Source organism: Xenopus laevis, chromosome 2S, assembly GCF_017654675.1.
Source record: "Xenopus laevis strain J_2021 chromosome 2S, Xenopus_laevis_v10.1, whole genome shotgun sequence".
Taxonomy (NCBI): Eukaryota; Metazoa; Chordata; class Amphibia; order Anura; family Pipidae; genus Xenopus; species Xenopus laevis.
Genome location: NC_054374.1, coordinates 6,900,001 through 6,923,886, shown reverse-complemented (window position 1 = coordinate 6,923,886; position 23,886 = coordinate 6,900,001). Strand labels below are relative to the sequence as shown.

At 40.3% G+C, this 23,886-nt stretch overlaps 1 protein-coding gene across 1 annotated transcript in view; it reads right to left on the bottom strand.

Moving 5' to 3' along the window:
• Positions 1-23,886, bottom strand: part of trpv2.S (transient receptor potential cation channel, subfamily V, member 2 S homeolog) — a 57,778-nt gene that overhangs the window by 16,910 nt on the left and 16,982 nt on the right. Inside the window, exons 4-7 of the mRNA XM_018248812.2 lie at positions 16,948-17,100; positions 9,040-9,180; positions 4,955-5,253; positions 306-482 (exon numbers count right to left, since the gene is read on the bottom strand). Coding sequence (XP_018104301.1) covers positions 306-482; positions 4,955-5,253; positions 9,040-9,180; positions 16,948-17,100 — 770 coding nt within the window. The remainder of the gene's footprint in view (positions 1-305; positions 483-4,954; positions 5,254-9,039; positions 9,181-16,947; positions 17,101-23,886) is intronic.

Below are 23,886 nucleotides of genomic sequence, written 5' to 3'. Positions count from 1 at the left end.
GCTCAATGGCTAGTAACCTATAGCAACCAATCACCAGGTGTCATTTGTAAACAAACACAATTGGTAGCTAGGGGTTACTAGACTTTGTTACAACTTTGTAATTTGTTCTACCCCTTTGATGACTAAAAATTGAGATAAAATAAGTGCTGTCTTCTACAAAATATGACCTGATTTCCAAGAGCATAGTGGGAAATAACAGGCTTGGACATGTGATATATGGTAAGTCTGGTAACTCCCCAACTTCAGAAACCCTGTAGGCTAAATATACTGCACACTGAGGTCTCCCAACACTTTATTAGACTTACATTGGCATTGCTTTTGAAAACAATGGTTTCCAAGACCGAATCTTCTTCATGAGTGTCCACAGAGGAAAGGTCATAAAGAGATGTGTGCACGGGGCCATAAGTCCATTCTGTGAACTTCCGAGACAAGTGCTTGTATTCTGACTCGGTCACCTCCCGCCGAAGGATGTTTTTGAACAGCTACATGAGAGAAAAACATCAAGAATAAGTAGCAGCTAATCAAAAATATAGTCAATTAGGCAATATTAGGCGTTCAAGTAGTACTCTTTTGCACGGCCAGAACTAGGGGTAGGCAGAGTAGGCACATGCCTAGGGCGCAAAGCTGGGGAGATGCCAGGCACATTCCTTCTCAGCCTCCTACCCCTAGTCTGGTCCATTCTCACCAATATGGCCAGCTTGTGTGTCCTTTTCGCTTTTTGTGCTCCTATTAGATACTACGGCCGCCCAGGTTGCCTAGTGTCTCTGGCTGGTTTTGCCTGGTGCTGCTCTTTTGCCAAATACCTGCACATGGCTCTGGTAATTGTAATAGTACATGTTGTAGTACATGGAGTAGACTTAGACACTTCTTCCCAGTGTAAGTACTACAACTGGTAATGGCACCAGTCTCTCAAGACCAGATCACTACTGTTGGCTTTTTAATTCAACCCTGGGCCATACAGGTGCAGTTTTGTATGTTTTTGTTATGTCTGTGAAGGTTTTCATTCATCCAGGTCATGACATATCTACTAGAAGTAAAATTAGAGCATTTAGACTTGCTGAGTAATCATTGAGATGTTTAACTTCTCATCCTAGTAGCTTCTTCAGTTCAACTTAAAGGGATCCTGTCATCGGAAAACATGTTTTTTTCAAAACGCATCAGTCAATAGTGCTACTCCAGCAGAATTCTGCACTGAAATCCATTTCTCAAAAGAGCAAACTGATTTTTTTATATTCAATTTTGAAATCTGACATGGGGCTAGACATTTTGTCAATTTCCCAGCTGCCCCTGGTCATGTGACTTGTGCCTGCACTTTAGGAGAGAAATGCTTTCTGGCAGGCTGCTGTTTTTCCTTCTCAATGTAACTAATGTGTCTCAGTGGGTCATGGGTTTTTACTATTGAGTGTTGTTCTTAGATCTACCAGGCAGCTGTTATCTTGTGTTAAGCTGGCCATAGATGCAAAGATCCGATCGTACTAATCAACGTACGATCGGACTTTCCCATTTCCCGACCCTCCACTAACCATTCAGATCAAAGTCTTTACCATTCCGATCAAATAAGAACAGATCACCCAATGTTCTGCCCCTGACAGCAATCGTACGATACTTATGTCTGACAACACTAGTGACAGTCTCCCTCTGAAAATCGTATGATCGGCAATACACGCAGAGATATTATCGGCAGGCGACAGAAATTTTCTAACCCGTCCGATCGACCAAACGACCGATCTCCGACGGACGAAAAATGTCGGGACTCTCCACACATGGTCCGAAAATCGTACGTATCCACGATTCGTACGATCGGATCGTTGCGTCTATGGCCAGCTTTATTAGGGAGCTGCTATCTGGTTACCTTCCCATTGTTCTGTTGTTTGGCTGCTGGGGGGGAAAAGGGAGGGGGTGATATCACTCCAACTTGCAGTACAGCAGTAATGAGTGATTAAAGTTTATCAGAGCACAAGTCACATGACTTGGGGCAGCTGGGAAATTGACAAAATGTCTAGCCCCATGTCAGATTTCAAAATTGAATATAAAAAAATCTGTTTGCTCTTTTGAGAAATGGATTTCAGTGCAGAATTCTGCTGGAGCAGCACTATTGACGGATTCATTTTGAATTTTTTTTTTTTCCCATGACAGTATCCCTTTAAGCTCTTGAGTTGAACTTAGTTGAAGTAGGTGTTCAGATGAGTAGTGAAACTTCTTCAATGATTACTCAGCAAGTCCAGTTGCTCTAAATTTACTTCTAGTAGATATATTTTTGGTACATGCTAGTCTAACTTCCACATCTGTGGTGGGTTTGTGGGAGCACTCTAAGCTAAGTAAAAATATATAAATAAATGGAAGTGCTACTGATATGGCCAAATTAACAACAAACATACAAAAAGAGGGAGGGTTAATCAATGCACATTTCCTGGTCCCTACCTTCCACATCTACGTCAACTACTGTGTAAAGGGGCTACTATCAGAGTTTTGTGGTGGAGACAAGTCAGAAACAAAACATGTGAGACTGTTGCCAAGAAACATCTGTGTTTCCGAGACTTTCCTTTTAGAAAACTATTATGCAGTGAGACAATTCTCTGAATGTTCACAAAATTCTTTATTTTTTTTTTACACTATGCAACAAACCTTTGAATGGAAACCCACTGATTTGAGCTTGTCACAAGAAACGTTTTTCTTTCATATTTGAAGTTTTTTTTTTTGGTCGAATAGGTCAGTTTTCGATTGAATAGGTCTGTATTCGAATCAAAGGAATAACCCATTCGATCGAATTCGATTCAACGTTTTTCTCAAAAAAAAACTTTGATTTTTCAAAGTCCACCAATTGACTCCAAGTAGGTTCTAGGTCTAGGAGGTCCCCCATAGACTAAAAAACAGCAATTTGGCAGGTTTAAGATGGCGGATGGTCGAAGTCAAATTTTTAGACAGAGACAGTACATGATAAATTTCAATATTCAAATTTTTTTCAAATTCTAATCGAATTTGGACTATTCCCTAGTTGAAGTACACAAAAAATAACTCGAAATTCGAATTTTTTTCATTCAAAAATTCACCTCGACCTTTGATAAATCTGCCCCAAAATGTCTCTGTGCGCACCACTAGTGATGGGCGACTTTGTCCCGTTTCACTTTGCCGAAAAGGCAAAAAAATTAGCAAAACACGAATCTTGACGCCCGCTTTATTTCTGACTCTCACGTAAATTTTCACACTGGCGCTAATGTCAATGTTGACGTGCGACGGTTTTGACACAAGTGATTTTTCCGACGCGCATCCTAAATTTTTTGTGGCAGTTTCGCGGATTTATTCACCGGCGGTGAAACACGGAAATTTGATTCAAAATCGCCGCTGAGGGAAATTATTCGCCCATAACTAGGCACCATAATTTGTTGTGTGCACTGGCCTCACAATTTGTTTGCGCACACGCATGAGCGCACACCTTAGTGGTCACATTATATAGTAGTATTGGGTCATGTAGCATATGGTAATAAGGAGTAGATGTTAAAAACTCATCTCAAAATAGACTAAAATATATATGAAAATAAATAATAAATAAATATGAAAAATCTCCCTTTTAAAAACAGGGGAATTTTATTTTCTGGTGACTTTTCTTATACATTTTCTTGTTGCACCTTAGTATATGGACTCCTTTATACTGATTCTTTTTGTTTGGGCTTCCAAGTTTAATAGGAAGCAAAGTCCAAAGAGTCATTTGGGGGTTAAATCCTACCAATATATTCTGTTAGATGCAGGTAAGTGGGTGATAAAATACATGATAATGACAATAAATTAGTAATGAAATGAATAATTATTACCCTCTCTCTTTTTGGTGTCAGGCCCTTCCAAAGTTCCCTTTTTAAATAAATCTGTTCTACCCCCTTCCTCTCGTTCTCAGTAGAAGTATGGGAACTGTTATCCGGAAACCCGTTATCCAGAAAGTTCCGAATTATATAACGGCCATCTCCCATAGGGGCAAATTCACTAAGCGCCGAAGCGCCGAACGCTAGCGTTAATTCGCTAGAGTTTGGCATTTTCGTTACTGCGCAAATTCACTAACGAACGCTGGCGTAACTACGCCAGTGTTACTTCGCACCCTTGCGCCTGGCGAATTTTCGCTAGCGAAGTAACTACGCAAATTCACTGACGCGCGCAGTGTACTGACGCTACCTTTTACGCTAGACTTCCTTCGCCACCTCAGACCTGGCGAAGCGCAATAGAGTATATAGGGATTGCTTCAAAAAAAGTCAAAATTTTTTCTAAGTCCCAAAACACGCTGGCGTGTTTTCTACATGATGGCTGATAGGCTGAAAAAGATCGAAATTTTTTTTGGGGCTCCCCTCCTTCCCCCCTACATTTCCTGACTCATGGCAACTTACCTAGACAGTGGGCACATGTGTAGGGCAAAATAAAAATTTTATTTGATGTTTTGAAGCTTTTCTAGCCATTTGTAGTGGTGATACGTATTCCTCCATTGAAATTTGAATTTGGCGCCGTATGCAAATTAGCCTTCGCTAGCGTAACTTCGCTTTACTTAGCGAATCAACGCTAGCGCAACTTCGCAAACTTACGCTACCCCTGTGCGCAACTTTGGATTTTAGTGAATTTGCGGAGCGCTGGCGAAAATACGCCTGGCGAAGTGCGGCGAAGTTGCGCCTGGCGCAACTTCGATTCTTAGCGAATTTGCCCCATAGACTCCATTATAAACAAATAATCCAAAACTTTAAAAACAATTTCCTTTTTTTCTGTAATAATAAAACAGTCGCTTGTACTTGATCCAAACTAAGATATAATTAATCCTTATGGGAAGCAAAACCATTCTATTGGGTTTGTTTAATATTTAAATGATTTTCTAGTAGACTTAAGGTATGAAGTATCCATTATCTGGAAACCCCCAGGTCCCGAGCATTCTGGATAATAGGTCACATATCTGTATACATTACATCAGTATGTCTTTACTCACCTCAATTTTGCCAGTTTTTGCTGCCAGTTTCAGAGGAGTTAAACCCTCCCAATTGGTACTTTCTTCAAGTTTAACTTTGGGATCAATTTTCACCGATTTCTTCAAGATCTCATTGTACATTTTGGAAACAATTTCAGTGTTTTCCTCTGTATTATCAGCCACAAAGACCAAGGCATGCAGGACAGTGTTCCCATGACTATCCCGGGCAGCAAGGTCAGCCTTTCTATATGGGTTGTCCAAAAGGTAATTCACAATGTTGAGCTGGTTTGTGCAGGCGGCCAGAGAGAGAGGGAGCTCCCCTGCACAAGAATATTTTAGGAGTAAGGAATAAACCATAAACAACCATTAAAAATTAAATAACCACAATAAAAATGAAACCAACACTGCAAAGCTTCTTCCATGTGTTGGGCTGATGACCTTTATAACGCAGGGGTAATAGTAAAATCGCTTTGTCATACAAAGAAGTTAGCGGATTCCTGAAAGGGGAACTTTCATGAAAACAAAAATTAAATATAAGATTTAACTCTAAGAAATAAAACGACATATACATATTTAAATATTCTCTGTCTGCAAAACTGAGTTTGTGTTGGAGTTCGTTATGCTGGATAGTTGCTCTGATACATCACTGGTATCAGCAGTCTAAAACATCAAATATCTCAGAAACCACCAAAAACAAAACCGCACAAAATGATAGGGGTGGTTTATCTTTAAGTTAACTTTTAGCAGGGCCAATTCTATGCAACATTTCAATTGGTCTTTATGTTTTATAGTGTTTGAATCATTTCCCTTCTTCTTCTGACTCTTTTCAGCTTTCAAACTGGGGGTCACCGACCCCCATCTAAAAAAAACAAAAATTCCATAAGGCTACACACTGCGTATCTTGACAGCGCTATATAAATAAATGATGATGATGATTCATGATCCTATTGCCTACATAATGTATTTGAGCTGTTTTCCAATAAAATCGGACTCTAACACAAAGCCTATATGATGCATTGTTAAGAAGGGCTACCAATAATGAATCTAATTCTTTTATAAACTGTACACAAATTACACAAAGCCTATATGACGCATTGTTGAGAAGGGCTACTAACAATAAACCTAATACAGAATTTTGGTACATATAGGGGCACATTTACTATTGGTCGAATATCGAGGGTTAATTAAACCTCGATATTCGACCGTCGAAGTAAAACCGAAGGATTTACCGCAATTCGTTGGTTCGAACGATCGTAGGAATAATCGTTCAAACGTTTTTCCTTCGATAAAAAAATACTTAGAAAGCTTATGGAGACCTTCCCCATAGGCTAACATTGGTGCTCGGTAGGTTTTAGGTGGCGAAGTAAGTAGGTGGTCGAAGTTTTTTTTAAAGAGACAGTACTTCGACTATCGAATGGTCGAATAGTCGACCGGTTTTTAGTTCGATTCGAAGTTGTAGTCGAAGGTCAAAGTAGCCAATTCGATGGTCGAAGTAGCCAAAAAAATACTTCGAAATTCGAAGTATTTTTTATTCTAATCCTTCATTCGAGCTAAGTAAATGTGCCCCGTTAGGTACAGCATGTTCCAAAAAATTCAGGTTGTAAGGTGTTTTTTCTTTTTGGCCACTAGATTGTGCTGTGGTATTGGAAGAACTGACCTGTCTGCTGATTTGCTTATTTTTATGCAAGTGTTCAATATAGACAAGGGCTACTGATCCATGTTATGCAGACCACTTATCCCTAGAAAAAGGTCCAAAAAAGGCCCAGGTGATGCCACAAAAAATAATTCCAGCATAAAGAACTCAGAGCAAAACTTTAATGGTGTAAGTCGACGTTTCAGTCCTGCACAAAGGACCTTTATCAAGGCATCATGTGAAGTCCCAAGAGTGCTCTGTGTTCTTTATGAATGGGAAATCTTGCATTGAGGTTAGAAAACACGGGGCACTGCATCAAATTTTTTAAAAAAGCATTTAGTGTGTAATTAAAAAATAAACACTAAAACGAGACAAACATTGCACAGCTCATTGCTGCTGAACATTGCTTGTTTATGAGTTATCTGTTCTCTTTTTCATTCGCTTGTGCAATCTCAAGAGACCAGTAAAGCTGATGAACTTGTCAATACTTTCTTCAGGAGAACAACGGAAATCCATGATGTAACATTTTCAACTTAGAAAATATCTAAACTTCTTTTTGGATTAAAAATCAGTATTGTTGTTCAGAATCTCGATGAGTCTTTTCTGCATTATCCTGGTGTACACTCAGTAGCATATTGGCCTGTATGTGGAGCCAAACCGCTGCCTGTGGTTAATTTATGTACAGTATGCCCATCTATAGACTAGTCCTTAAAGAAGGAACGCTACTGAGATAGTTTATTGCCAATTAGCCATAATAGTGCTAGTTAGAATACTTGATTTATTATGTAGAATACGTTACTATACCTGAGTAAACAGCTCTAGAATTTCTCTAAGTTTGTTTAGGATAGCTGCTGCCATGTTAGCTTGGTGTGACATAATTTCCTGCCTGAGTCTCTCCCTTCTCACTCATAGCTCTGAGCACAGATTACAGCAGGGAGGGAAGGAGCGAGAGAGGAACAAATTGAGCATGCTCAAGCCCTAGCCCTGGAGGTTTAAGCTGAAAACAGAAAGTCTGATACAGAACACCAATGTCATCATCATCATCATCACTTATTTATATAGCTCTGTCAAGATACTCAGTGCTTAATGTCACGACCGGCACCCAATACCAGAACAAGTGCCAAGCACCCTGGTCTCGGCTCGGCTTCACCAGTAGTGTGACCACCGTTGGGCTTCAGGAGGAGCCCTCAACTTACTTGGGTGCCACCTGGACTTAACGAGGGGTGCAAGGCGAGATGTTCTGGCTGGCAAAGGGGCACGGCTGTTAGCAAAGTCTTTTGGGCCGAAGGTCACGGTACAAAGGATTAGGCAGAAGGATGGTCAGACAGGCTGGGTTGAGGCAGGCGGATATCAGAATCGTCAGGCAGGCAAGGGTCAAACCGGGTTGTCAATCAAGGGGTTAAGCAGGAAGAGTTGTCGTAGGCAGGCAAGGGTCAGGATACAGAATGCAGAGTAGTCAGGGAACAGGCAGGAGTCAAAACCGGATAATCAGAACAAACAGGTACAGGATCAGATGCACAAGGCTCAGGAACCACTAGAAACCAAGTTCTATCATGGGCACTGGCTGGGGGTCAGAATGGGCCTTAAATACAATCAAATTTCGCGCCAAAATGTGCGCCAATGCGCGCTGGCGCAATCACGCCAGTGCGCCTGTACCTTTAAGAGGCGCGCACCCTAGGAATCAAAGATGCCGCCGGCGCCTAAGAACCACACGGCGGGCGTCCCCGGTAACTTTATTACACCCATGTATACGCAATAGAAGGAAAGAAATGTGCTGTTTCTTTTGACAGAGGACTCAGAGCAGCATTTCTTTGCGGGTTTACTGGTGCATTCACAGAGACCTTACTTAATTTTACCCTTTCCTTCTCCTTTAAGGCCTATTCTCTGCTGGTATTGTTCAGCTGGCAGAGAAGTTTTGGGATCCACCACTGCCACGTCTCTTTTATTTGAATGGGAAAGCAAGACAGTTCCAGGACTGATCATTTCCAGGCTGAAGTGAGCACTTTGTGCCTGTTATGCAATTCCCATTCAAATGAAACAGAGGTGGTGTTGGGCACTTCTCTAATGGCTTAAACATGACAGTTGAATGATAGAATAATGGAGGAAACCTGAGTACATTTTGAAAGGAGTGACATTAGTATATGAGTAGTCTTCATCACTGTAACCTCTAACTGTCCAACATATAAAGCTATGTGCTGTCATTGGAATGTTGGTGGTTGTTGTCAACTGTTGATGGGAACAAACTGGTCATTCCTGCTTAATATACTATAGTTATTAGTGTATGATATTCAGTGATTTCCAGTCTTTCTACACTGCTGGGGGGTCTCTCCTTTCAACTTCTAACCCAACAATTGGCTGTTCCGGAGAACCATTTTCACAACCTCATCAAATCGATGTCAATTTTATTTTCACTTTGCACAGGAGCCACTTAACCAAAGCTTATTTGTCAAGATCTTGTTTGGCATTAACCTACCAAAATAAAAACTAACTCCCTTCTTCTTCTTCTGGAAAAAGTCTCCTTCGGCCATTGCACGTATGTCAGCGCCGTTCTTTATCAGAAGCTCCACCAAAGGCAGGTTTCTCTTCTCTATAGCAATGTGCAGAGCAGTCTGGCCTGCGGGACGGGAGGAGGAAAGGTTCAGTTTACAAACTGGAATCTTAAATTTTAATAATTTCAATATATATATATAAAAATATATCTCAAAATATATGAGCATTAACGTTTCTAGGTACAGTCAACAAATCTATTCATCTTTTTCCATGCCTATTGCACCTTCTCTTTTGGTTTTCTAAGGGTGGACTGAGACCTGGAATTTAGGCAATACGTAAGGAAATATATCGATTTCCCTTAGATGTTAATTTAAACTTATATTTTCCAGTATATAATGATGTCAAAATAACATTTCTGTGATAACGATGAGTGTTCTTGCCATGTATATAATCCAGGGGTCAATAAACCATCTCCCTGTATGAGACCCAATTCATATCCACCCTCCTGTATAAAAAATGGTCACATACCATAGATTTCTCTGGAGTTTCCCATTAAAGGAGAAAGAAAGTCGTCTTGCACTTGGGGGTGCCAAATGTTAGGCACCCCCAAATGATTGTATTTACTTACCTGAAACCCCAGGCTGGTGCTCCTATCAGCAGAAAACTGCACTGGCCCGGGGTTACACCAGTGAGCACCACGGAGTGATCCTCTTCTGGCTTTCTCTTTCTTCGCGCATCTGCGTATGCGCAGTAGAGCGAAAAGCCGAACTTTAAGTAAAAAGTCACCTATTTAGTTCAACTGCGCATTTGTCTGCCCCGGGAAATTTGAAGAAAGAAGAAGCCGGAAGAGGATCACTCCGTGGTGGTCACTGGTATAACCCCGGGCCGGTGCAGTTTTCTGCTGATAGGAGCTCAGGCCCATGGTTTCAGGTAAGTAAATACAATCACTTGGGGGTGCCTAATATTTGGCAACCCCAAGTGCAAACCGACTTTCCTTCTCCTTTAATAAAACATGACTGTGGACAGAACTTGCATCTGTTACAACACTGACACGACTTCTTCGGTACTACTGTCACGGTCGGCACCCTAAATTCAGAACCAATGCTAAGCACCCTGTTCTCTTGCTTCCGCCTTTAACAACCGCCTTTCACCTCGGTAGGAACCCCCGGCTAATCGGATGCCGCCAGGTCTTAATAAGAGAGGTACCAAGCGAGGGGTTCTGGATGAACAAAGGGGCACCACTGTAAAGCAAAGTCTTTTTGGGCAGACAGTCACGGTACAAGGCTTAGACAGGAAGCGTAGTCAGATCAGGCCGGGTCGGGGCAGGCAGAGTACAAACAGAGTCAGGCAGGCAAGGATCAAACCAGGAGATCAATCAGAAAGGGGTACAGAAACAGCGGAGTCGGTAATCAGGCAAGGGTCAGGATTCAGAAGTCAGGATCGTCAGTAGCAGGCAGGGGTCACAACAGAGAATCAGATTATAAAAATCTAAACAGCACAGAGGCACCAGGAAACTCAGGAGCAAGACCCTATAATGGGCAATGAACTAGAGCCCAAGTGCGCCTTTTAATGTTTCAAATTTCGCACCATTGCGCACTGACGTAAGCACGTCAGCATGAATGCGCCTACAAAGAAGGCAGAGGCACGCCGCGTGCACCCTTAGATTCACTGTGTGGAAGAAAAGGAAGCAGCTCGTGGCGGGCGTCCCCGCCGAGGGGGCGGCAGGCGCCCCTGCCGACCCCCTCCCGCTAGACCACCACGGTACGTTGTCACAACTACTTTCCACTAAATTTCCATTACTAGAAGCTTAAAGGGGTGGTTTACCTTGAAGTTAACTTTTAGTATGCTGTAGAATGGCTAATTCAAAGCAGCTTTTCAATTGGTCTTCATTATTTATTTTTCATAGTCTTTTTAACTATTTGCCTTCTTCTTCTGACTCTTTCCAGCTTTCAAATGGGGGTCACTGACCCCATATAAAAAACAATGCTCTGTAACACTGCAAATGTATTGTTGTTGCTCATATTCCAGTCTCTTATTTAAATTGATGCATGATTGCTAGTTTAATTTGAACCAGATTTTTGAAATTGCAAATAGCTGAATAAAAAGCGAAATAACTCATAAACTATAACAAAGAAAAAATGAAGGCCAACTGTTGCTTAGAATTGACCATTCAATAACATACTAAACATTAAAAATTAATGGATTAGAAGTGAATCACCCTTTTAATATTTGTAGTTTTGAGGCCCCCTATTTCGTGTATTTCTCTACCTTCTACTTTTTAAAATCCCTGGTGTTTATATAGATTGTTTCAAGTTAAAATCTGATGCAGCATAAATATTGGACAGATTTCTGTACCAAAAACTGTGGCTTCAGCCGGAGTGATACCTATAATAAATTATGCACAACTCCACTTATGAATCATCCATATCTCCGCTTATAATATTACAGTCTGAGATATTCTGCTTATTTCTCCCAGGACACAGTTTAAGGAGACACATTGATGGTCCACTTCCAAGACATTTGTCTAAATGCTTTTTATTTTATGAGATGGAAGAATATTGAGCGTGACTGTATCAGTCTCATGGTATCTAGCTTTCCTGTGAATCAGCAGTCTTGTCTAATGTTTCTCTTAATTACTTCTACTCACTCGCTCTCTTGTTGCTACTGGGGCCTGTATTTTTTACAGCCAAGTATACAAATGTATACATCAGTCATGCACAACATGCTATTGTCAGTGGCAACTTGTAGTTACTGTACACAGGGACATGAACATTTAATGCATGATTTAAAGGTAGCACTACTTAAAGGAGAACGAAAGCCTAACTAAAGAAGTAGGTAGAAATATTATACATTATGCTTTGTGCTTCTGTACCAGCCCAAGGCAACCACAGCCCTTTAGCAGTAAAGATCTGTGTCTCCAAAGATGCCCCAGTAGCTCCCCATCTTCTTTTCTGCTGATTCACTGATTCACATGCTCTGTGCTGCTGTCACTTACTGAGCTTAGGGACCCACTCACAATATACAGTACACATAGAATAGAAATGTCACAATATAAGGCTGATTAGTAATTAATACACATAATTACTACATGGCAGCACAGAAACCAGTGCAATTAGCATCAGAATTGAATAATCAGCAAACCTGTAGCATCAGCTTATATTACAGCCAGGGAAGCTCATTTTCTGCTGGATAATTAGTGACGAGCCCTAAGCTTAGCTTCTCAACAGCCAATCAGAGCCCACTGAGCATGTGAGTGTCACAGACACTTTCCAAGATGGTGACCCCCTGTGACAAGTTTGAAGTCCTGGATCATTGCTGCTATTGACAAGCTCAAACTTTAGCCTCGTGCAATAAGTTCACTATATAAAATATGGCATTTTTAGTCATGTTAATTTTTAGGGTTTAGTTCTCTCAGATTTAGGGTGGAAGTTTGATCAATTTCTACTATACTTCCCAGACATCTTGGCTTTTATGTCCATGCACAGGGAGTATCTTGGGAGTTTCAGATTTGAGATGCCACCTCCATAAATGCAACTCAGACCAGACAACCAGAAACTCAATTATTAATTCATCATATAATATGGAGGAAAGACATCAGGTTGATAGCTGGACATTCCATCCAGAGAATGGCAAAATACTATTACAAAATCTCAATGAATAGTCAAAGGGTACAGTGCAGAGTCACCACATCAACATTTGAAGCAAATGACATTAAATGGCCTTCTAGAACTTGGAAAAATATATATAGGCAGGAAACATGTCATTATTAATGCCTGTTCTACGGGTAAAGCGCAACATTTATGCAAGCATTTGTGCGAAGGAATATTAGGGGATTATTTATCAAAATCCGAATTTATCTCATTATTTTCTAAAATATACTCTGATCAAATCTGCACCGGTTATTTCCCTTATTTATCAATACCTTTTCTCAAAAAATTACAGTGCTGGAAAAAACTCAAAAAAAACATGAAATTCGTTGAAAATTCGAATCGTACAAATTTTTACGATTTTCAGCCTGAAAACTCAGATTTTCTCGGATTTTTGCCTGAAAACCACAACATTTTTGCATTAAACCCAGCGTAGATCAGCATTACGTTAGGGATTTCTCCCATTAACTTATACACAACCTCAGCAGGTCAGATTCTGACTTTTTCCATCCTCGGGGCATAATAAATCACGAAAATGTTTAAATTTGTTTCACTAAAAATTTGGATTTTATAGTCAAAAGAACAAGAGTTTTTGGCATTCGGACTTTACTAAATAACCCAATTATTGTTCATGGACATAATTCATACAAGTTGTCAGTTTCCATGTAAGATAAAGCAATGTGTGTAACATTCTTACAAGTAGGTGGTTTATGCATAATGTAAAGCAGTTCATTATAAGAAAACTGAGCAGCATAAAACAGTTTAAAATATAATTTTAATTTATTTGCAAGGTAAAGCATTTCATGCATATAGCTGAAGAAAAGCATAGAAAAGTTCTTACAAATTAACCTCCAAGCTGGGCTTTCAGGTACTGTATATGTAATATGGTAAATAGTCATTCTCTCCAAATCTAACCCTAACTGACCTTCAGGCTGAGTCCCCCAACCCATCATTATTCCAAGCCTTCTCCCCCCAGAGGGACCATCCCCACAGTTAGGAAATTGCTGATCTAATGTATAATGCCTCATCAAGATCTCCAAGTGATCTCTGGAGAGCTCAGTGCTGTATAAGTAGTTGTCGGCTATAAAATCCATTATATACAGTGGAGCTGGCTGTAATGCTGGGCAGAAATGAGTGGAACCTGCGTGCCAAATTCAATATACCACAAATACACAGAAATGCTGCCCTGCACTTAAATCCCCCAGATCAATGCAAATTAAACAAGCAAATAGAATGGGAATAAGAAAATGACTTTAACAGTGAGATGGAAAATATTTGGCTTTACTGTTGGTATTTAAATTGCACTTAACTCATTCTTGGAACACTGCTGTTGTTTATGATAATATCATGTAAATAAATAAATAAGAGGTTTGGGTTCAAGTTATACCCCTGCACTAATTTTGGAACTAGATTCCTGTGCGGAACCAATTTCTAAGACCCGACCCGAACTTGCAGCTCGCGACCCGCAACCCACATATTTACCCACTTTCATCCTCTACCCAAGCCGGACCCACAACTGCCTTATCCGCAACCCAATCCACAACCCGCCGACCACCATCAAACAGGAAGTGATGTTGCTGCAAACCGGAAGCGACATCATGAAAAGTGGGCGGGGACAGAAATAAGTTTTGTAAAATTTTAAAAGGCGTAAAATATAGACAATATCACATAAGATGAGAAATTTAGATGAGCCCCGCAACCCGCAGACCCGCATCTATACCCGCACCTGAAAATCCTACCCTCATTTTTTCGGGTAACCCGCGGGTACCTGACCCGCTGCAGGACTCTAGTTGGAACTTTAATTAAAAAGCTATAATTAGCTGCCATTATTTAGCTTCCTTTAAGAAACAGGCATCTTCAGTCTATAAATAACTTTAAACAACAGAAAAAGAGTAAAATTTAGCCTGACTCAATCAATATTTGCGTCTGCATTATTTAAGATAAGAGGTTGTTGGACATATTGAGTTCAAGACTCCTTCTGGAAGTCCAACCGTAGCAAGTTTACAGTTATCAGGAAGTAATGGTGTTTCAGTAATTTAGTCATCGCTCCAAGTGTGTCTAAAACTAGGGATGCACCGAATCAAGTATTCGGTTCGGGATTCGGCCAGGATTCGGCCATTTTCGGCAGGATTCGGATTCGGCCAAATCCTTCTGCCCGGCCAAATTCGAATCCTAATTTGCATATGCAAATTAGGGGCGGGAGGGAAGTCGCATGACTTTTTGTCACAAAACAAAGAAGTGCCTAATTTGCATATTCAAATTAGGATTCGGTTCGGTACTCGGCTGAATTTTCCGAGAAGGATTCAGGGGTTCGGCTGAATCCAAAATAGTGGATTCGGTGCATCCTTATCTAGAACATCAGATTATTTTTGTACCTTAGACCTCACTCTAATTTCCTTACATCTAGAAAAGCAAGTAGGCACTCTCCTCAAATCTCACCCTAACTGGCATTGATCCAAGCCCCCAGGGACCAACATCACAGGTGTGGTGGCTTAGTGGTTAGTGCTGCTAGCTTACTGCACTGGGGTCCTAAGTTCAGTTCTGACCTGGGCACTATCTGTACGTTCTCCGTTAAATTTTCTCTCCCACCCGTCAAAAACATAAAGGCTGCTTATTTGTCACCCAATATGTGTTGAGTGCCAAGCAGGACTGTATTTATGTCCAATACCTCCCTATTGTACCCCAGAAGTTGTGGAAGTGATGTCACTTCTGGTTAAGAGTGACATCACTCTGCAGTCTCTGCACCACGATGAACGATATACACCTCACTCACCCACCCCTGAGAGAGTTTTTAAAGTTTTATTTTAGTATAATAATCTAGTATATAGGCACCCCCTTAAAGCTCAGTGACTAGCACCTGATGAAGGATTAGTTTATCCGAAACATGTTGTGAAGAAATAAACACACTGTATTCACTGTGGTTCTCCAGAGTTTATTTTATGCTGATCTTGGAAGTGTTGTGGGCTGGACGGCGCCATTACTCTGTTGGGAAGAACCCTAATACATATTGGGGTGAGGAACCACCTAAAATTGTGCAATTACCCCCTTAAATCTGCCTCCCTCGGCCCAGGCCCTCGGTTGCCCCTTTATATATATACATGGCCTTAGTGCTAAGGAAATTATATTGCAAGCATGTGAATGATGATTTAAGATTAGGTTCGGGATTTGGCCAGGATTCAGTCTTTTTAAGCAGGATTCGGATTCGGCCGAATCCTTCTGCCCAGCCGAACCGAATCCAAATCCTAATTTGCATATGCAAATCAGGGGCAGGGAGGGAAATCTTGTGACTTTTTGTCACAAAACAAGGAAGTAAAAAATGTTTTCCCATTCCCACCCCTAATTAGCATATGCAAATTAGGGTTCAGTTCGGTTCGGTATTCGGACAAATCTATCGCCTAGGATTCGGGGGTTCGGCCGAATCCAAAATAGTGGATTCGGGGCATCCCATTTTAAGATTTATACATATATATATACACTATATACACTATATATATATATATATATAGTGAGAGAGAGAGATAGACACACCCTTGAGTAAAACATACATCTAAGCAAAGACAATTTATACTTTTTCACTTTACAATTTTTGAACATATTGTTGGGGGTAATGTGATTAAAATTGTAAACGTTGTCTAGTAATTCATAACATACGAATAGATAACTGTATAATATAAATGCGCAAAACAGATATTTTTTTCCCAAAGCTTGAGTCATTTCTAGATATGCAGTCCCACTAATGGGAAAATCCACTATCAAGACAACGGCGCAGGGCACATATTTGCCCTTCATTCGATATATTTATAAAGCTGGATAGGAGTGGTGTATTTAATGTGCAAACAGAACTGCACATTTTTATTTGCACTGAGAATGTCCGTAAGAGTTTCTAAAATATCGCAAATTGCGAATATTTATGTGCACACACTGTTTTTGAGTTATGCCGCAACCTTGGTGGTGGAGAAAATATCCACAACACAGTTATTGGTAACACTATTTTCGTGCACAACAACAATAGCAGTGCAATATTTCAGTGTTCAGGAAAAAATAACTATGCGTTGTACAAACTTTATAAATTACCCCCAATGACTGCTAGTAATGACTGAATGCAAAACTCATTTCCCTAAGTAATTATACGTAGTTAAATAATTTATATAAATAAATGAAATAATTAAATAAGTAATTCAGTAATTTAAGTTATTTGGGTAAAATCCCTATTAGAGGCAATGTTCTAACGCTAATATACTCACCACGATAGTAGTCATTAGTATACGCTGCGTCTACAAGCTCTTTCACATAACCACCTTTTTCGGCAGCTTCCAGCAGTATCGGAATTGTGTCATTCATCCCGTCCTTTAGATTCCACATGGCCTTCAGCAGACATGTCTTCCCTGTCTCTGGATCTGGAAATGAAACAAATGTAATTTTGCACATTTAATGGCGTCTGCTGATAAACAGACCTAGAAATTTTGGTGAAAGGTTAGATGTAGATTATGAGCATTTGCGTCAGTGTTATGGGATTGTTGTCTATGCTCCACCAGAAACCGTCCAAAGGGTGAGGCACAGAGGGGGCTTTGTGTCCCACAGAAATTCTCCTCTCCCACACATGACAAAGTAGAACAATATACCTTCGTATATTCGTATAAAGTCGCTGTGGAAGTATCTTTGAGTAATTGCACCTGCAGAGATTTCCATCATTCTGGTGAGAAGGTATTTTCTTGAACTTAGTCACCCATGGGAGAGAAGATTTCCCACAGGTGACAAAGCACCCAATGCGCCATTATCCGTAGGACAATTTTTCTGAATTGATTTGTTTGAAGTCTACCAAGAAATGACCCAATCTGACTACAAACTTCAAGACAACCCATTTAAGGAAAAGTTGTCCTTAATTTTTTCCATTGCGGTTGTCACGTTCGGCACCCTATATCCAGAACCCAAGCTAAGCTCCCTGGTCTTGGCTCTCACTTCTGCCTTTAACCGCTGCCTTTCACCTCGGGAGGAGCCCTCGGCTAATCGGATGCCGCCAGGTCTTAATTGAGAGAAGAGCAAAGCTAAACAGTTCTGGACCAGCAAAGGGGCAGGATTGTCTCACCAGGATACTGGAAGGAAGAACCTCCAGGAACAGGCAGGCTGGGCCAGCACAAGCAGAGAATCGTCAGACAGGCCAGAATCTGGATTGGAGTGCATAGGATAGTCAGAGGACAGGCTAAGGTTCAGGATTGGAGAGATCAGAGTAATCACAGACAGGCAGGGTCAGGAGTAGTAAATAGACAGAGCAATGGTCAAAACCAGAACATCAGTTAGAATCCACAATAGCAAGGCACCTAGGAACTTAACAAATAGAACCTAACAACTATTTGAATTTTGCGCCTTTGCGTGTGACGTCATGACGCCGTTGCATAATTCAGGAAGAGCGACAGCGCACTTGTCATAGAGGGGCTGGACGCTGGGACGAAAAGGACGCATACGGCGGGCATCCCCCGCCGGAGATATGGCAGGGGACCCCACCACCAACTAGAGTCCTTACAGCAGATATGTAAAGGTAAAATAAAAGAATAAAAAAGTTTCTCTTGTTCCCAAACTACCTCGATGGCTCAGCTTGTAGTTTTAACAAAAGTCTGTGTAGCATTTATCTCTCAAGTTGGTCAGGTCATTTCCTAACAGCACCCAAAGCCTTTCCACTCTATAAAACACAAAACCGCTCATTTACTATCAGAATTGTAATGGTCAAAGTACAAATCAGAATTTAATTAAGAAAAAGTTATCTCATGGTTTATCATGTGAAAAGTGATGGCTGAGATTCAATTCAAGGAGAAAAAACTTTTCTCCCGATTCAGTTCCAGTTTTTTTTCCCTTAGGGCAGAGACAGATGAGAGGAGATTAGTCGCCCGGTGACAAATTGCCTCATGAGGAAACTTCGGGCCGGCGAGTATCTAAATCGTCAGTGGGATGAAGTTTCCTCGTGAGGCGACTTCGTTAAACAAATCGTCTTGAGTGCCATCCCGCCATCGATTTAGATTCTAGCCGGCGGGGAGGCAGTTCGGGGAGATTAGGCACCTGAAGAAGAGGAGATTTGTCGCCAGGTGACTAAATCTCCCCAAATCTTCTCGTCTGTCTCTGCCCTGTGCATGATGTAACAATTCAGATGCAAATTTGCACCCACCTTGGTAAAATTAGATGCAATTTGTGTTCCTGTTTTTCTGGCATCAGTGTGGTGCAAATTGAATGATTTCCAGCATAGTGATGATTGGGGCAACAGTGTGTGAGTCACGGGGTGCAATTCAATAGCCTATGTAGGTGCAACATGCACATTAAGCCCCATTGCACTTTAGACAGCAAAGCAAGGACAGACAGAATTTTATCATCTGGTACCTCTATAAATTGTTTCCATGTTGTGTTTAATTTTGCTCTTTGCACTTGCATCAGTTCTACAGTTCAATTATCCGGACCAGTGTTGGACTGGCCCACTGGGATACCAGGTGTCAGGGGGCCCTTGTGCTGCTAAACATTTGGCCTATTTCATGGCCATTCCCTATTTCTTTGAGAACAAAGAGGCTAAATAGATGGAATAATAGACTATAGTATGTAAAGAAAAGGGACTAGGAGAATAGAGGTTGAGTGAGGAGAAGAATAATAATAGTACTGAGAGTGGGCTCCTGGTCTATTGTTCTTTGGTGGGCCCCTGGTGTCCCAGTCCGACACTGATCCTGACTTGTAATCTCAGCTAGCAGCTAGGGATGAGTTAGAATAAAATCAAGATGAGACAGAACAGGGTATGGATTTTAGGGGCTGGGATATTGCCTAATTGCTAGGTGAAGAGGCCATAAGCAGTCCTATTTTTGGGAGAATTTTATATGCTATCGAACATCACATCACTTTACATGAATAAACTTGTTTCTTTGCACATTACAGACAAAATGAGTTGGGTGCTGATTTACAAACATACAGTAGGTGCTAAATTGAACCAGTGTAGCTACAGTATAGCAACCAATCAGATCTTTACTTTTGTTATCACCGTCATCTCCTGCATCATTTATTTAAATAGTGCCAGCAAGATGCACTTTGTCTATTGCACACAGGGGTTATTACAATAATTTATCAAACACGGGTTGCAGAATAACAATAGGAGCCTTGCTGATTATTTTTTCCTTTTCAAAGTAGAGTGTTCCAAGCTTATTGCTTATGGAGTGGTTGCTACTGGCAGGTACATTTGTACAGTTTAGGGGTAATGTCAGTAAATGAGCTCTTAACATGGACATTTCTGTGCACATTCTGTGAATTTTTACCCACAGATAAGAGGCTGGATAAGGTAGGAAATATCTTGTAAGTGAAAATCATGTTCTTTCATCTCATCTCTGCCCCATTAATTCAGAGTAAAGGAAATACAGAATGTCAAGAATTTCACACAAATTGCTGTATAATTTGGTGTTCACTGCACAGACAAAGCTGTGGCAAATCATGAATTCAGGGCAGCAAAGACAATCACAGCATGCTTAGAATTAAAGGTGACTGATGAATCTTTGCTACAGAAATCAGAGGTTATAATAATTAATATGAAACAGAGAGCCTGTAGCTGTGAAAAATGCTAAATTCAATCAGCAAGAGGGGCCCATGTAAAATTACCTTGTTCCTTAAAGGAGAACTAACCCTAAAAATGAACAGGACTAAAAATGCCATGTTTTATATACTGCACTTATTGCACGAGGCTAAAGTTTCAACTTGTCAATAGCAGCAATGATCCAGGACTTCAAACTTGTCACAGGGGGTCACCATCTTGGAAAGTGTCTGTGACACTCACATGCTCAGTGGGCTCTGATTGGCTGTTGAGAAGCTAAGCTTAGGGCTCGTCACTAATTATCCAGCAGAAAATGAGCTTCCCTGGCTGTAATATAAGCTGATGCTACAGGTTTGCTGATTATTAAATTCTGATGCTAATTGCACTGGTTTCTGTGCTGCCATGTAGTAATTATGTGTATTAATTATTAATCAGCCTTATATTGTGACATTTCTATTCTATGTGTACTGTATATTGTGAGTGGCTCCCTAAGCTCAGTAAGTGACAGCAGCACAGAGCATGTGCAGTGAATCAGCAGAAAAGAAGATGGGGAGCTACTGGGGCATCTTTGGAGACACAGATCTTTACTGCTAAAGGGCTGTGGTTGCCTTGGGCTGGTACAGAAGCACAAAACATCATGTACAACATTTCTAGCCTACTTCTTTGGTTTGACATTCCTTGTCCTTTAAAGGGGTAGTTCACCTTTGAGATAACTTTTAGTATGATGTAGAGAGTGATATTCTGAGATCATTTGCAATTTGTTTTTATTATTTGTGGTTTTTGAGTTATTTAGCTTTTTATTCAGCAGCTCTTCAATTTGCATTTCAAGAAATCTGGTAACTAGGGCCCAGATTCCCCTAGCAACCGTGCACTGATTTGAATAAGAGACTGGAATATGAATAGGAGAGGCCTGCATAGAAGGATCAGTAATAAAAAGTAGCAATAACAATACATTTGTAGCCTTACAGAGCATTTGTTTTTTAGAAGGGAGTCCCATTTTAAAGCTGCAAAGAATCAGAAAAAAAAGACAAATAACTATAAAAAAATAAATAATTGAATAGTTGCTTAGAATTGGTCATTCTGTAACATAATAAAAGTTACCTTAAAGGTGAACCACCCTTTAATAGCTTCAGAATTTTCTGTGAACATTTGCTTCTGCTCAACAATGATGTCTGAACCCCAAAAAAAAAAAATCAGAATCCAAGTGGTGATATGTTACATGATTTACTGTAAATATGGGCCTGAAATTCTAGACAAAATCTTTGAAAATTATGAAATGAAGTGCATCACCCTATCACCAGGACTTCAGCCAACGTTTCACAGTTCAAAGACCCTTTAATTAGTCAACCTTGTGATCAGATGCCCCTTAACATGACATATATATCATAACATTGTTGTTTTAGATACAGGATCAATCACTTACAAACCAGGGCTCAATCTTTTGTAACCATAAATCTACTTTTAAACTAGTATGCACCAGACTAACCGCTTATATTATCACAGCCATGAAAACAATTCATAAGGGCAAAAATGATACAGTGAGAATAAATTATAAATTGAAATGTTTAAAAGCTTTATTGATGGACAAGTTCTTATAAAAAAAAAACACAAATAGAGTGGAATTGACATGCTGTTTCTATTATCAGTTCTTATATTTCACTAAGAATTAACATAATTGCATCTGAAGCTGATTAGGAAGTGAAATGCTATCCCTATTATTAGTTCATTCATTGACAGTTATGGCACATAATTGCATCTAAAACTGTCACTGAACTTCAAATAAGGTGATTGTATTGGTTAGTTTATTTTAGTCGAATTGCTCATGGATCCCCAATCAACCTAGGCTGTGGGAGTGGGATATGGAAAGCCATAACAGAGGACCCAGAGGACCAAAGTCTTTAAACAGGGTAAGGATGGGAACCCTAGTTTAAACAGTGGTTCTTCTATTAGAAGATGTAATCTTAACTGGCGCTTAACCTTTTTAGTGATGGTAACATACCTAAAGATATAGCCAAAAAGAAGTTAATGCAACTGAAAGAGAGGGTTGGACATAAAAGATATATATAGTTGTACAGAACTTCAACAGGCAACCACTACCTTTCCCTTTCACGATCCATCCTGACCTTCAGTTCCATTGAAACTTTGTAGACTCATATGATCAGAATTTATGGCCCACTACTGTTGAATTTATAGGACACGTGCATTTATCCAAGTCACCTGTACTGGGGGCATTGGGGGAGAGTCATTGGTGATGTAACTTCCTGTGATTTGGTTATTTAAAGGAAGACAATACCCCAAAATAAATACTTAAAGGAATCCTGTCATCGGAAAACATGTTTTTTTCAAAACGCATCAGTTAATAGTGCTACTCCAGCAGAATTCTGCACTGAAATACATTTCTCAAAAGAACAAACAGATTTTTTTATATTCAATTTTGAAATCTGACATGGGGCTAGACATTTTGTCAATTTCCCAGCTGCCCCTGGTCATGTGACTTGTGCCTGCACTTTAGGAGAGAAATGCTTTCTGGCAGGCTGCTGTTTTTCCTTCTCAATGTAACTGAATGTGTCTCAGTGGGACATGGGTTTTTACTATTGAGTGTTGTTCTTAGATCTACCAGGCAGCTGTTATCTTGTGTTAGGGAGCTGTTATCTGGTTACCTTCCCATTGTTCTTTTGTTTGGCTGCTGGGGGGAAAGGGAGGGGGGTGATATCACTCCAACTTGCAGTACAGCAGTAAAGAGTGATTGAAGTTTATCAGAGCACAAGTCACATGACTTGGGGCAGCTGGGAAATTGACATATGCCCCATGTCAGATTTCAAAATTGCATATAAAAAAATCTGTTTGCTCATTCAACCTCTATTCCCCTAGTCTCTTTTCTTTACATACTATAATCAATTATTCCATCTATTTAGCCTCTTTTTCTCATAGAAATAGGGAATGGCCATGAAATAGGCCAAATATTTAGCAGCATGAGGGGCCACTGACACCTGGGCCCACTGGGACTTTTCCTGGTATCCCTGTGGGCCAGTCCGACACTGTTGGTCTTACGATAACAAAAAGATCTTTTAAATATTATGGCCACCTAAAAAACAATGAATCATTCTAGAATGTTATGATCATTATACTATCGTAAAACTTGCCCTGCAGGAGAAAGCTCCTAGTCGGAGAAAGGGACTGCCAGACTCATGGATGAACTATTGCAGTTGATAATATATATGTTGGAATACGTTGTCAAATGAGAGCAATGCAAGTAAAGTAGGTATATGAGAGTAGCAGTATTATCATACCAGTTGAAATAGAGGTGGTATTTGGCAGCTATTTGCCTGAAATTTAAATGCTGCACATTTTTGGCTTATAGCTTTGCACATTGCTTTTTATTTTCCTTCTGATTTTGTGGGACCTACTGGATTTGCTTCCATGGAAGCTGCCCAGCATTTTTGTTATGGTCATGGGCATGGTACAGTATTTACTCTTTACATATACATTTCTTTACATGTGGACTGGGATGCCAGGGGCCACCAGAAAACCTTAGACCTTGGGCCCACTTTCCAAACTATTATTCCTCCTCTCCTCACTCAACTTCTTTATTCTCCTAGTCTTTTATATCTACTTATTATATTCTTCCATTATT